The 14,628-nt window shown below is 52.8% G+C and overlaps 1 protein-coding gene across 2 annotated transcripts in view; it reads left to right on the forward strand.

Moving 5' to 3' along the window:
- Positions 1-6,500: 6,500 nt before the first annotated feature.
- Positions 6,501-14,628, forward strand: part of ece2b (endothelin converting enzyme 2b) — a 45,604-nt gene continuing 37,476 nt past the window's right edge. The window contains exon 1 of one of the 2 annotated variants that reach the window (XM_034548732.1): positions 6,501-6,757. In XM_034548732.1, the coding sequence (XP_034404623.1) occupies positions 6,725-6,757 (33 nt within the window). In that variant the 5' untranslated portion in view covers positions 6,501-6,724. The remainder of the gene's footprint in view (positions 6,758-14,628) is intronic. The other variant, XM_034548731.1, reaches the window with a different exon arrangement.

A 14,628-nucleotide genomic window follows, 5' to 3' on the forward strand; every position in this document is an offset into this window, starting at 1 on the left:
CTCCAGAGCCAAGAGCTGAACCCAGAAAAGAGTCTCCTGAGTCAGTTGGTGCTGAGACTAACAGAACCAGGACCAGGACCAGGACCAGGACCAGTCTCCCACCAACACTGCTTTACAAATACCAGTAAACACCATTATGAAGAAAAGCAAAGAAACATATTTGGAACATTGGAAAAAAGAAACTGAAAGTCAAAGTAGATCAGAATGTTATCTGGACCTATAAAGAGATTATGAACTGGGAGAATATCTATTTTCTGTCAGAAGCAGAGACAGACAGACAGGTACAGGATGAGGGACCACCACAGACAGACAGACAGGTACAGGATGAGGGACCACCACAGACAGACAGACAGGTACAGGATGAGGGACCACCACAGACAGACAGACAGGTACAGGATGAGGGACCACCACAGACAGACAGACAGACAGACAGGTACAGGATGATGGACCACCACAGACAGACAGACAGACAGACAGGTACAGGATGAGGGACCACCACAGACAGACAGACAGACAGACAGGTACAGGATGAGGGACCACCACAGACAGACAGACAGGTACAGGATGAGGGACCACCACAGACAGACAGACAGACAGACAGGTACAGGATGATGGACCACCACAGACAGACAGACAGACAGACAGGTACAGGATGAGGGACCACCACAGACAGACAGACAGGTACAGGATGAGGGACCACCACAGACAGACAGACAGACAGACAGGTACAGGATGATGGACCACCACAGACAGACAGACAGACAGACAGGTACAGGATGAGGGACCACCACAGACAGACAGACAGGTACAGGATGAGGGACCACCACAGACAGACAGACAGACAGACAGGTACAGGATGATGGACCACCACAGACAGACAGACAGACAGACAGGTACAGGATGAGGGACCACCACAGACAGACAGACAGACAGACAGGTACAGGCTCAGGGACCACCACAGACAGACAGACAGACAGACAGGTACAGGCTCAGGGACCACCACAGACAGACAGACAGACAGACAGGTACAGGCTCAGGGACCACCACAGACAGACAGACAGACAGACAGGTACAGGCTCAGGGACCACCACAGACAGACAGACAGACAGACAGGTACAGGCTCAGGGACCAATGGAAAAAGGCCGACAGAAGACATCTTGTCAACCCAAAGAACAGAATGTGTGGTCAGTGTTCTCCAGGTGAGGTTGAGACAGAGATGACCTCCTCAAGGGGGACAAATATACAGAACACAGACGGACTTTATTGGACCGGATCAGCTCCAGGTCTCTGGTTCAGGTCTCTGGTTCGGGTCTCTGGTTCGGGTCTCTGGTTCAGGTCTCTGGTTCGGGTCTCTGGTTCAGGTCTCTGGTTCGGGTCTCTGGTTCGGGTCTCTGGTTCGGGTCTCTGGTTCAGGTCTCTGGTTCAGGTCTCTGGTTCAGGTCCCTGGATCAACTCTCAGATCAAAGGTTTCAGCCTCTCCATCCCGTCCTTCTCCTCCTCCTGCAGCATCTTCTTCTCAACCTCCTCCTCCTTCTCCTGCAGCCTCTCCGTCCCGTCCTCCTCCTCCTCCTGCAGCATCTTCTTCTCAACCTCCTCCTCCTCCTCCTGCAGCCTCTCCATCCCGTCCTCCTCCTGCAGCCTCTCCATCCCGTCCTCCTCCTGCAGCCTGTCCGTCCCGTCCTTCTCCTCCTCCTGCAGCCTCTCCATCCCGTCCTTCTCCTCCTCCTGCAGCCTCTCCGTCCCGTCCTTCTCCTCCTCCTGCAGCCTCTCCATCCCGTCCTTCTCCTCCTCCTGCAGCATCTTCTTCTCAACCTCCTCCTCCTTCTCCTGCAGCCTCTCCGTCCCGTCCTCCTCCTCCTCCTGCAGCATCTTCTTCTCAACCTCCTCCTCCTCCTCCTGCAGCCTCTCCATCCCGTCCTTCTCCTCCTCCTGCAGCATCTCCGTCCCGTCCTTCTCCTCCTCCTGCAGCCTCTCCGTCCCGTCCTCCTCCTCCTCCTGCAGCATCTTCTTCTCAACCTCCTCCTCCTCCTCCTGCAGCCTCTCCATCCCGTCCTTCTCCTCCTCCTGCAGCCTCTCCGTCCCGTCCTTCTCCTCCTCCTGCACCCTCTCCGTCCCGTCCTCCTCCTCCTCCTGCAGCATCTTCTTCTCAACCTCCTCCTCCTTCTCCTGCAGCCTCTCCGTCCCGTCCTTCTCCTCCTCCTGCACCCTCTCCGTCCCGTCCTCCTCCTCCTCCTGCAGCATCTTCTTCTCAACCTCCTCCTCCTTCTCCTGCAGCCTCTCCGTCCCGTCCTCCTCCTCCTCCTGCAGCATCTTCTTCTCAACCTCCTCCTCCTCCTCCTGCAGCCTCTCCATCCCGTCCTTCTCCTCCTCCTGCAGCATCTCCGTCCCGTCCTTCTCCTCCTCCTGCAGCCTCTCCGTCCCATCCTCCTCCTCCTCCTGCAGCATCTTCTTCTCAACCTCCTCCTCCTCCTCCTGCAGCCTCTCCATCCCGTCCTCCTCCTGCAGCCTCTCCATCCCGTCCTTCTCCTCCTCCTGCAGCCTCTCCGTCCCGTCCTCCTCCTCCTCCTGCAGCCTCTCCGTCCCGTCCTTCTCCTGCAGCCTCTCCGTCCCGTCCTCCTCCTCCTCCTGCAGCCTCTCCGTCCCGTCCTCCTCCTGCAGCCTCTCTGTCCCGTCCTCCTCCTCCTCCTGCAGCCTCTCTGTCCCGTCCTTCTCCTCCTGCAGCCTCTCTGTCCCGTCCTCCTCCTCCTCCTGCAGCATCTCTGTCCCGTCCTCCTCCTCCTCCTGCAGCCTCTCCATCCCGTCCTTCTCCTCCTCCTGCAGCATCTCCGTCCCGTCCTTCTCCTCCTCCTGCAGCCTCTCCATCCCGTCCTTCTCCTCCTCCTGCAGCATCTCCGTCCCGTCCTTCTCCTCCTCCTGCAGCCTCTCCGTCCCATCCTCCTCCTCCTCCTGCAGCATCTTCTTCTCAACCTCCTCCTCCTTCTCCTGCAGCCTCTCCATCCCGTCCTCCTCCTGCAGCCTATCCATCCCGTCCTTCTCCTCCTCCTGCAGCCTCTCCGTCCCGTCCTCCTCCTCCTCCTGCAGCCTCTCCGTCCCGTCCTTCTCCTGCAGCCTCTCCGTCCCGTCCTCCTCCTCCTCCTGCAGCCTCTCCGTCCCGTCCTCCTCCTGCAGCCTCTCTGTCCCGTCCTCCTCCTCCTCCTGCAGCCTCTCCGTCCCGTCCTCCTCCTGCAGCCTCTCTGTCCCGTCCTCCTCCTCCTCCTGCAGCATCTCTGTCCCGTCCTCCTCCTCCTCCTGCAGCCTCTCCATCCCGTCCTTCTCCTCCTCCTGCAGCATCTCCGTCCCGTCCTTCTCCTCCTCCTGCAGCCTCTCCGTCCCATCCTCCTCCTCCTCCTGCAGCATCTTCTTCTCAACCTCCTCCTCCTCCTCCTGCAGCCTCTCCATCCCGTCCTCCTCCTGCAGCCTCTCCATCCCGTCCTTCTCCTCCTCCTGCAGCCTCTCCGTCCCGTCCTCCTCCTCCTCCTGCAGCCTCTCCGTCCCGTCCTTCTCCTGCAGCCTCTCCGTCCCGTCCTCCTCCTGCAGCCTCTCTGTCCCGTCCTCCTCCTCCTCCTGCAGCCTCTCCGTCCCGTCCTCCTCCTGCAGCCTCTCTGTCCCGTCCTCCTCCTCCTCCTGCAGCATCTCTGTCCCGTCCTCCTCCTCCTCCTGCAGCCTCTCCATCCCGTCCTCCTCCTGCAGCCTCTCTGTCCCGTCCTCCTCCTCCTCCTGCAGCCTCTCCGTCCCGTCCTTCTCCTCCTCCTGCAGCCTCTCCGTCCCGTCCTTCTCCTCCTCCTGCAGCATCTCTGTCCCGTCCTTCTCCTCCTCCTGCAGCATCTCTGTCCCGTCTTCTTCTTGCATCATCTCTCCTTTGTCCTCGGAGCAGGGCAGCCACCGCCGCCTCTGGAAGTCTCTGCAGGACCTCCTCATCCTCCCTCATCTCTCTCTCCACATTCTGCTCTATCTTCCTCAGTCTGTAGCCCTCCTGCTTTGTAAAGCTTGTACCTGCTTCACCGGCCATGTGGTGCCTAATGGACCTAGCGAGCCTCGGCACCTCAGAGAAGTGGTTCTCTATCACCACCCTCTGGTTCTTGGTCCTGATAAGATACCCCCTTATCCTGCTTATCCCCTTATCCACGCTGTATACTCCTGGCCTCTCATGCTCCTCATCACAGGAGTCACCCTCAACATCTGAGTAGGAGTCCTCCTCCAAACTGGCCTCAGACTCCTCCTCCTCTTTACCCGAAGCCCCCTTCTTAGCCTGCGAGCTTTCCTCTTCCTCCCTCCTCTTCCTCTTCAGACGGTGAGCCTGACTCTTCTCCTCATCCTCCTCCATGCCAACCTCACCGTCTGCCAACTCGACCTCAGCCTCCTGCCCACGTTTATCCCTCCCTGCCCCTTCCTCCTCCACCTGCTGCACCCCAGCAGCTGCTCGGCTGCACACCGACACACACACACAACCCACCAACACACACACAACCCACCAACACACACACACAACCCACCAACACACACACACAACCCGCCAACACACACACAACCCACCAACACACACACAACCCGCCAACACACACACAACCCACCAACACACACACACAACCCACCAACACACACACACAACCCGCCAACACACACACAACCCACCAACACACACACACAACCCACCAACACACACACACAACCCGCCAACACACACACACAACCCACCAACACACACACACAACCCACCAACACACACACACAACCCGCCAACACACACACAACCCACCAACACACACACACAACCCGCCAACACACACACAACCCACCAACACACACACAACCCACCAACACACACACACAACCCGCCAACACACACACAACCCACCAACACACACACAACCCACCAACACACACACACAACCCGCCAACACACACACACAACCCACCAACACACACACACAACCCACCAACACACACACACAACCCGCCAACACACACACAACCCACCAACACACACACAACCCGCCAACACACACACAACCCACCAACACACACACACAACCCACCAACACACACACACAACCCGCCAACACACACACAACCCACCAACACACACACACAACCCACCAACACACACACACAACCCGCCAACACACACACACAACCCACCAACACACACACACAACCCACCAACACACACACACAACCCGCCAACACACACACAACCCACCAACACACACACACAACCCGCCAACACACACACAACCCACCAACACACACACACAACCCACCAACACACACACAACCCACCAACACACACACACAACCCACCAACACACACACACAACCCACCAACACACACACACAACCCGCCAACACACACACACAACCCGCCAACACACACACAACCCACCAACACACACACACAACCCGCCAACACACACACACAACCCGCCAACACACACACAACCCACCAACACACACACACAACCCACCAACACACACACACAACCCGCCAACACACACACACAACCCGCCAACACACACACAACCCGCCAACACACACACACAACCCACCAACACACACACACAACCCGCCAACACACACACAACCCACCAACACACACACACAACCCGCCAACACACACACAACCCACCAACACACACACAACCCACCAACACACACACACAACCCACCAACACACACACACAACCCGCCAACACACACACAACCCACCAACACACACACACAACCCGCCAACACACACACAACCCACCAACACACACACAACCCACCAACACACACACACAACCCACCAACACACACACAACCCGCCAACACACACACAACCCGCCAACACACACACAACCTCGTGAAACCTACACCCCGCTACCCGCTCTCATACCCCACACTACCCGGTGAAAAAAAGAGACAATAGAGAGCGAGAGGTAGAGAGAGAGAAACAGGTAGAGAGAGAGAGGTAGAGAGAGAGAAACAGGTAGAGAGAGAGAGGTAGAGAGAGAGAGAGAGAGAAACAGGTAGAGAGAGAGAGAGAGAAACAGGTAGAGAGAGAGAGAGAGAGAGAGAGACAGGTAGAGAGAGAGAGAGAGAGAGAGAGAAACAGGTAGAGAGAGAGAGAGAGAAACAGGTAGAGAGAGAGAGAGAAACAGGTAGAGCGAGAGGTAGAGAGAGAAAGAGAGAAACAGGTAGAGAGAGAGAGAGAGAAACAGGTAGAGCGAGAGAGGTAGAGAGAGAGAGAGAGAGAAACAGGTAGAGAGAGAGAGAGAGAGAAAAACAGGTAGAGAGAGAGAGAAACAGGTAGAGAGAGAGAGAGAAACAGGTAGAGCGAGAGGTAGAGAGAGAAAGAGAGAAACAGGTAGAGAGAGAGAGAGAAACAGGTAGAGAGAGCTGGAGGAGGTGACGTAGGCCTTGAGGATGACGTCAGCCCCGCTGTGTTTCGGGGTGTGTTTGTTTGTGAGAGGAAGAAGCTGGTTGGATGTTGGGCGGGGTCTGAGGAGACACGGAGAAACGCTGCTGCTGCTCCGAGTGAAGGAGGAGAAGAAGAGGAGGACAGAAAGATAGAGACACACAGACAGGCAGAGACAGACAGGCAGAGAGACAGGCAGACAGGCAAACGGAGAGACACACAGACGGGAGGATGGACCGGCGCAGCGGCCGTCGGTAGCGCTCTGTTTTCGGGGACGGAGCTCCAGGATGAGCGTAGCGCTGCAGGACCTCCGGAACACCGTGAGTACACGCGCACGCGTACATGCACGCAGCCACACGCGTGACACGCAACCCACGCGCCCCTGCGTGTCCTTCGTGCCCCGGTCGGTTCTGTGTCAGCGCAGTTGATGCTGTTCACCTGTCAATCACTGGAGTGTGTGTGTGTGTGTGTGTGTGTGTGTGCCTTGCTGACGTCACTCATCAAACAGGCTGATTGGTTACTGAACTGATCAATAAATCATCTTTCAGATAATATTCATACAAAGTGTTTCAGACAAAAACAACCAGCACAAATAAAACAATAATACAAACAATAACAAAACAATAACATCATTTCATTGTTTTATTTTCACAGTTTATATTTTAATGCACACGTTTATAGATTTAAAAGAACATTGTAAAGTTCTGTTGGTGATCAGGGCTCAGGTACTGGTCTCAAACGCATCCCAGACTGGGGACAGACTAGTGACAGACTGGTCCCAAACGGGTCCCAGACTAGTGACAGACTGGTCCCAAACGGGTCCCAGACTGGGGACAGACTAGTGACAGACTGGTCCCAATCGGGTCCCAGACTGGGGACAGACTAGTGACAGACTGGTCCCAAACGGGTCCCAGACTGGGGACAGACTGGTCTCAAACGGGTCCCAGACTGGGGACAGACTGGTCCCAATCGGGTCCCAGACTAGTGACAGACTGGTCCCAAACGGGTCCCAGACTGGGGACAGACTAGTGACAGACTGGTCCCAAACGGGTCCCAGACTGGGGACAGACTGGTCCCAATCGGGTCCCAGACTGGTGACAGACTGGTACCAAACGGGTCCCAGACTGGGGACAGACTAGTGACAGACTGGTCCCAAACGGGTCCCAGACTGGGGACAGACTGGTCTCAAACGGGTCCCAGACTGGGGACAGACTGGTCCCAATCGGGTCCCAGACTAGTGACAGACTGGTCCCAAACGGGTCCCAGACTGGGGACAGACTAGTGACAGACTGGTCCCAAACGGGTCCCAGACTGGGGACAGACTGGTCTCAAACGGGTCCCAGACTGGGGACAGACTGGTCTCAAACGGGTCCCAGACTGGGGACAGACTGGTCCCAATCGGGTCCCAGACTAGTGACAGACTGGTCCCAAACGGGTCCCAGACTGGGGACAGACTGGTCCCAATCGGGTCCCAGACTGGGGACAGACTGGTCCCAAACGGGTCCCAGACTGGTGACAGACTAGTGACAGACTGGTCCCAAATGGGTCCCATACTGGGGACAGACTAGTGACAGACTGGTCCCAAACGGGTCCCAGACTGGTGACAGACTAGTGACAGACTGGTCCCAAATGGGTCCCATACTGGGGACAGACTAGTGACAGACTGGTCCCAAACGGGTCCCAGACTGGTGACAGACTAGTGACAGACTGGTCCCAAACGGGTCCCAGACTGGTGACAGACTAGTGACAGACTGGTCCCAAACGGGTCCCATACTGGGGACAGACTGGTCCCAATCGGGTCCCAGACTGGGGACGGACTGGACCCAAACGGGTCCCAGACTGGTGACAGACTAGTGACAGACTGGTCCCAATCGGGTCCCATACTGGGGACAGACTGGTCCCAAACGAGTCCCAGACTGGGGACAGACTGGTGACAGACTGGTCCCAAACGGGTTCCAGACTGGGGACAGACTAGTGACAGACTGGTCCCAAACGGGTCCCAGACTGGTGACAGACTGGTCCCAAACGGGTCCCAGACTGGGGACAGACTGGTCCCAAACGGGTCCCAGACTGGGGACAGACTGGTCCCAATCGGGTCCCAGACTGGTGACAGACTAGTGACAGACTGGTCCCAAACGGGTCCCAGACTGGTGACAGACTAGTGACAGACTGGTCCCAAACGGGTCCCAGACTGGGGACAGACTGGTGGTTTTATTTTCACAGTTTATATTTTAATGCACACGTTTATAGATTTAAAAGAACATTGTAAAGTTCTGTTGGTGATCAGGGCTCAGGTACTGGTCTCAAACGGGTCCCAGACTGGGGACAGACTAGTGACAGACTGGTCCCAAACGGGTCCCAGACTAGTGACAGACTGGTCCCAAACGGGTCCCAGACTGGGGACAGACTAGTGACAGACTGGTCCCAATCGGGTCCCAGACTGGGGACAGACTAGTGACAGACTGGTCCCAAACGGGTCCCAGACTGGGGACAGACTGGTCTCAAACGGGTCCCAGACTGGGGACAGACTGGTCCCAATCGGGTCCCAGACTAGTGACAGACTGGTCCCAATCGGGTCCCAGACTAGTGACAGACTGGTCCCAAACGGGTCCCAGACTGGGGACAGACTGGTCCCAATCGGGTCCCAGACTGGTGACAGACTGGTACCAAACGGGTCCCAGACTGGGGACAGACTAGTGACAGACTGGTCCCAAACGGGTCCCAGACTGGGGACAGACTAGTGACAGACTGGTCCCAAACGGGTCCCAGACTGGGGACAGACTGGTCACAAACGGGTCCCAGACTGGGGACAGACTGGTCCCAATCGGGTCCCAGACTAGTGACAGACTGGTCCCAAACGGGTCCCAGACTGGGGACAGACTAGTGACAGACTGGTCCCAAACGGGTCCCAGACTGGGGACAGACTGGTCTCAAACGGGTCCCAGACTGGGGACAGACTGGTCTCAAACGGGTCCCAGACTGGGGACAGACTGGTCCCAATCGGGTCCCAGACTAGTGACAGACTGGTCCCAAACGGGTCCCAGACTGGGGACAGACTGGTCCCAATCGGGTCCCAGACTGGGGACAGACTGGTCCCAAACGGGTCCCAGACTGGTGACAGACTAGTGACAGACTGGTCCCAAATGGGTCCCATACTGGGGACAGACTAGTGACAGACTGGTACCAAACGGGTCCCAGACTGGTGACAGACTAGTGACAGACTGGTCCCAAATGGGTCCCATACTGGGGACAGACTAGTGACAGACTGGTCCCAAACGGGTCCCAGACTGGTGACAGACTAGTGACAGACTGGTCCCAAACGGGTCCCAGACTGGTGACAGACTAGTGACAGACTGGTCCCAAACGGGTCCCATACTGGGGACAGACTGGTCCCAATCGGGTCCCAGACTGGGGACGGACTGGACCCAAACGGGTCCCAGACTGGTGACAGACTAGTGACAGACTGGTCCCAATCGGGTCCCATACTGGGGACAGACTGGTCCCAAACGAGTCCCAGACTGGGGACAGACTGGTGACAGACTGGTCCCAAACGGGTTCCAGACTGGGGACAGACTAGTGACAGACTGGTCCCAAACGGGTCCCAGACTGGTGACAGACTGGTCCCAAACGGGTCCCAGACTGGGGACAGACTGGTCCCAAACGGGTCCCAGACTGGGGACAGACTGGTCCCAATCGGGTCCCAGACTGGTGACAGACTAGTGACAGACTGGTCCCAAACGGGTCCCAGACTGGTGACAGACTAGTGACAGACTGGTCCCAAACGGGTCCCAAACTGGGGACAGACTGGTGACAGACTAGTGACAAACTGGTCCCAAACGGGTCCCAGACTGGTGACAGACTAGTGACAGACTGGTCCCAAACGGGTTCCAGACTGGGGACAGACTGGTTACAGACTAGTGACAGACTGGTCCCAAACGGGTCCCAAACTGGGGACAGACTGGTGACAGACTGGGGACAGACTGGGGACAGACTGGTTCCAAACGGGTCCCAAACTGGGGACAGACTGGTGAAAAGACTGGGGACAGACTGGTTCCAAACGGGTCCCAAACTGGGGACAGACTGGTGAAAAGACTGGGGACAGACTGGGGACAGACTGGTTCCAAACGGGTCCCAAACTGGGGACAGACTGGTGAAAAGACTGGGGACAGACTGGGGACAGACTGGTTCCAAACGGGTCCCAAACTGGTGACAGACTGGTCTCCAAATAATGAGAAATGTTTCAATATTTTAATTTAGTCTCTACTTTTTAGAAACTCCAGGAAGTTAAGAGGAAGTTCTAAATGTAAAAATAAAGTGCTCCCTTCAGGGAACTGTCTGGTTTGGTGAGATCAGGCTGGTCCACATTCCTTTAGCCTGCCTGAGGAGACGAGCTCAGGGGACAGAAGCCCGTGGGTACTTTAAAAAACCTGTTGGTTTGGTGATCTCTAATTGGATCATTGTGACCAATCAATAAGCTGGTTAGCATTAGTCGTTAGCATTCAGTCCACAAGGCTGACCTACAACTTGAATAAAGTTTAATAATAAAGATTTTAAATCACATTTCACGAAAATATCTAATATTTTGAAACATGTTAACATTTCCAAAAACAACGTTTCAACAGATTTACAGTAAAGTCTTCAGAGATTTGTTCTCTAGTTAGAACCGAGTGAGAAGTTACTTCAAGAAGAGATGCTCTGTTGACCAGTTAAGAGATACTAAGTCATCTTTATTACATTTGAAGTCTTTATGTTGAGATCCTAAGTCATTATTAGAGATACTAAGTCATTCTGTTGAGATACGTAGTCATTATTAGAGAGATTAAGTAATGTTTAGAGATATTAAGGCATTATTAGAGATACTAAATCATTATTAGAGAATTTAAGTCATTATTAGAGAATGTAAGTCATTATTAGAGATATTATCTGCTAAATACTAATTATTTCGAGGCTTAAATGGATGTTTTCATTCCATCACAAGGCTAAGTTCTTATCTTTCTATTTGTCCTAAATATACTTCCAAAATCTCTTGCGTCTTGTATTATTTCCTGTAAAAGTCAAAGATATTATGTTTGTAAAAAAGTGTTTGAGAGAACATCACAGGAACGTTAATGTTATAATGTCCTTCTTAAGGGGGCATGTCTTTTTTAAGGTGGTATTAACGGATAGCAGCAGGTTTCCACTACGAAGGAGCCCCTCACATCATTCCTCTGAATATTAATAACTGATCTGGTGCATGATGTTACCGTTAAGCTCAGAGGCTGGAAGCTAAATGTGTCATTGTTTCTTTGCTCGTCAGCTGATCTCCATACTTCCTCTGTGTTTGTGATCAACACCCATCAGATGATCATTATTAATAACAGTATTAGTAACATGTGGCTCACTTTATGAGGAAGACTTTAAGGTAAAATATTGATCCATCAACATTAAGCTCTGTTGTTTCACATATATAATTAAATTGAGTAGGTATATTAATCTGTACTGTCTTTAAGAAGTGCAAATCTACAGATCTGGAGCTTTTGCACCAATAAAAAGGACGTCTTCAGATGTGTAAAGGTCCAAAAGGACGTCTTCAGAGGTGTAAAGGTCCAAAAGGACGTCTTCAGAGGTGTAAAGTACCAAAAGGACGTCTTCAGATGTGCAAAGGTCCAAAAGGACGTCTTCAGATGTGCAAAGGTCCAAAAGGACGTCTACAGAGGTGTAAAGTACCAAAAGGACGTCTTCAGATGTGCAAAGGTCCAAAAGGACGTCTTCAGAGGTGTAAAGTACCAAAAGGACGTCTTCAGAGGTGTAAAGGTCCAAAAGGACGTCTTCAGATGTGCAAAGGTCCAAAAGGACGTCTTCAGAGGTGTAAAGTACCAAAAGGACGTCTTCAGAGGTGTAAAGGTCCAAAAGGACGTCTTCAGAGGTGTAAAGTACCAAAAGGACGTCTTCAGAGGTATAAAGGTCCAAAAGGACGTCTTCAGATGTGCAAAGGTCCAAAAGGACGTCTTCAGAGGTGTAAAGGTCCAAAAGGACGTCATCAGAGGTGTAAAGTACCAAAAGGACGTCTTCAGAGGTGTCAACGTCCAAAAGGACGTCTTCAGATGTGTAAAGGTCCAAAAGGACGTCATCAGAGGTGTAAAGTACCAAAAGGACGTCTTCAGAGGTGTCAACGTCCAAAAGGACGTCTTCAGATGTGCAAAGGTCCAAAAGGACGTCTTCAGAGGTGTAAAGGTCCAAAAGGACGTCTTCAGAGGTGCAAAGGTCCAAAAGGACGTCTTCAGAGGTGTCAACGTCCAAAAGGACGTCTTCAGAGGTGTAAAGGTCCAAAAGGACGTCTTCAGATGTGCAAAGGTCCAAAAGGACGTCTTCAGAGGTGCAAAGGTCCAAAAGGACGTCTTCAGAGGTGTCAACGTCCAAAAGGACGTCTTCAGATGTGTAAAGGTCCAAAAGGACGTCTTCAGAGGTGTAAAGGTCCAAAAGGACGTCTTCAGAGGTGCAAAGGTCCAAAAGGACGTCTTCAGATGTGTAAAGGTCCAAAAGGACGTCTTCAGAGGTGTAAAGGTCCAAAAGGACGTCTTCAGATGTGCAAAGGTCCAAAAGGACGTCTTCAGATGTGTAAAGGTCCAAAAGGACGTCTTCAGATGTGCAAAGGTCCAAAAGGACGTCATCGCTCTCTCTCTTCCGGTAAGCGTATTGCATCACTTCCGGTTGCCAGTTTAGCAGCTCGCGATGTCTTCTTCTCCCCCTCCCCTCCCTCTTGCTCAGAGTGTCTCATGTATAGCTATTCCTCTGCCCCCCTTAATGATAACAGTACATGCAACAAGTGTAGTTCATTTGCTGGTTGGAGGCAGTTCTAAGTGGGTTAGATGCACGGCTCTGTTAGCTGTCCCCCGGCAGCCCCCGAGCAGCCGGATGGCTGGGTGACTGTTCGAAGGGGTTTTAAGTCTAAACAGAAGCCCACTGAGCACCACCAACCTCTTCACGTTTCGAACCAGTTTTCCCCACTCAGCGACGCACCCGCTGAGAAACCCACTCTGGTTATAGGTAGCTCCATAGTCAGAAACTTGAAGATAGGGAAGCCAGGGACCAAAGTCATATGCATCCCGGGGGCCAGAGCGGGCGACATTGAATCTTGTTTAAAACTGCTGGCTAAAGATGAGCGTAGTTATAGTAAGATTATAATACACGCCGGCGGTAATGACTCCCGACTGCGGCGGTCGGAGGTCACTAAAATTAATGTGGAATCGGTGTGTACTTATGCCAAGACAATGTCGGACACCGTAGTTTTCTCTGGCCCTCTCCCCAATCTGATCAATGATGACATGTATAGCCGCATGTCGTCATTCAACCGCTGGTTGTCCAGGTGGTGCCCAGCAAACAATGTGGGCTACATAGATAACTGGAGGACTTTCTGGGGAAAGCCTGATCTGATGAGTCCAGACGACATTCATCCCACTTGGGATGGAGCGCGTCTCATTTCTGTGAACATGGCCAAGTTGATTAACGGACTTAATCCATGACCCAGAGTTCAGATCAGGAAGCAGAAGCAGAGTTGTAGTCTTCCACCCTTCTCTGCACTTCCATTGGAGCAGTTACCCACCCTTAACCTTAACTCTATAGAGACTGTGTCTGTCTCACGGCCACTTAAATTAATTAAATCAAAAGTAACCAGAAGAGGAGTCATACTAAATAACCTCATAAAGGTTAACATCACTACTACAACAGTGCAACAAAACAGGATAATTAAATGTGGACTCCTAAATATTAGATCTCTGTCATCTAAAGCTGTATTAGTAAATGATTTAATATCAGACAATCACATTGATTTATTGTGTCTTACTGAAACCTGGCTGAGCCATGAAGAATATGTCAACCTAAATGAATCAACTCCTCCAAGTCATATTAATACTCACATTCCTCGAGGCACCGGCCGAGGAGGTGGAGTAGCAGCCATCTTTGACTCAAGCCTATTAATGAATCCTAAACCTAAACTAAACTACAACTCATTTGAAAGCCTTGTTCTTAGTCTTTCACATCCAACCTGTAAAACATTACAGCCAATTCTATTTGTTATACTGTACCAGCCACCAGGTCCATATTCAGAATTTATATCTGAATTTTCAGTGTTTATCAAGTTTAGTCCTTAAAACTGATAAGGTTATTATTGTAGGAGATTTTAATATTCATATGGATGTTGATAATGATTGCC

This window comes from Cyclopterus lumpus, chromosome 13 (genome assembly GCF_009769545.1).
Source record: "Cyclopterus lumpus isolate fCycLum1 chromosome 13, fCycLum1.pri, whole genome shotgun sequence".
Lineage (NCBI taxonomy): Eukaryota > Metazoa > Chordata > Actinopteri > Perciformes > Cyclopteridae > Cyclopterus > Cyclopterus lumpus.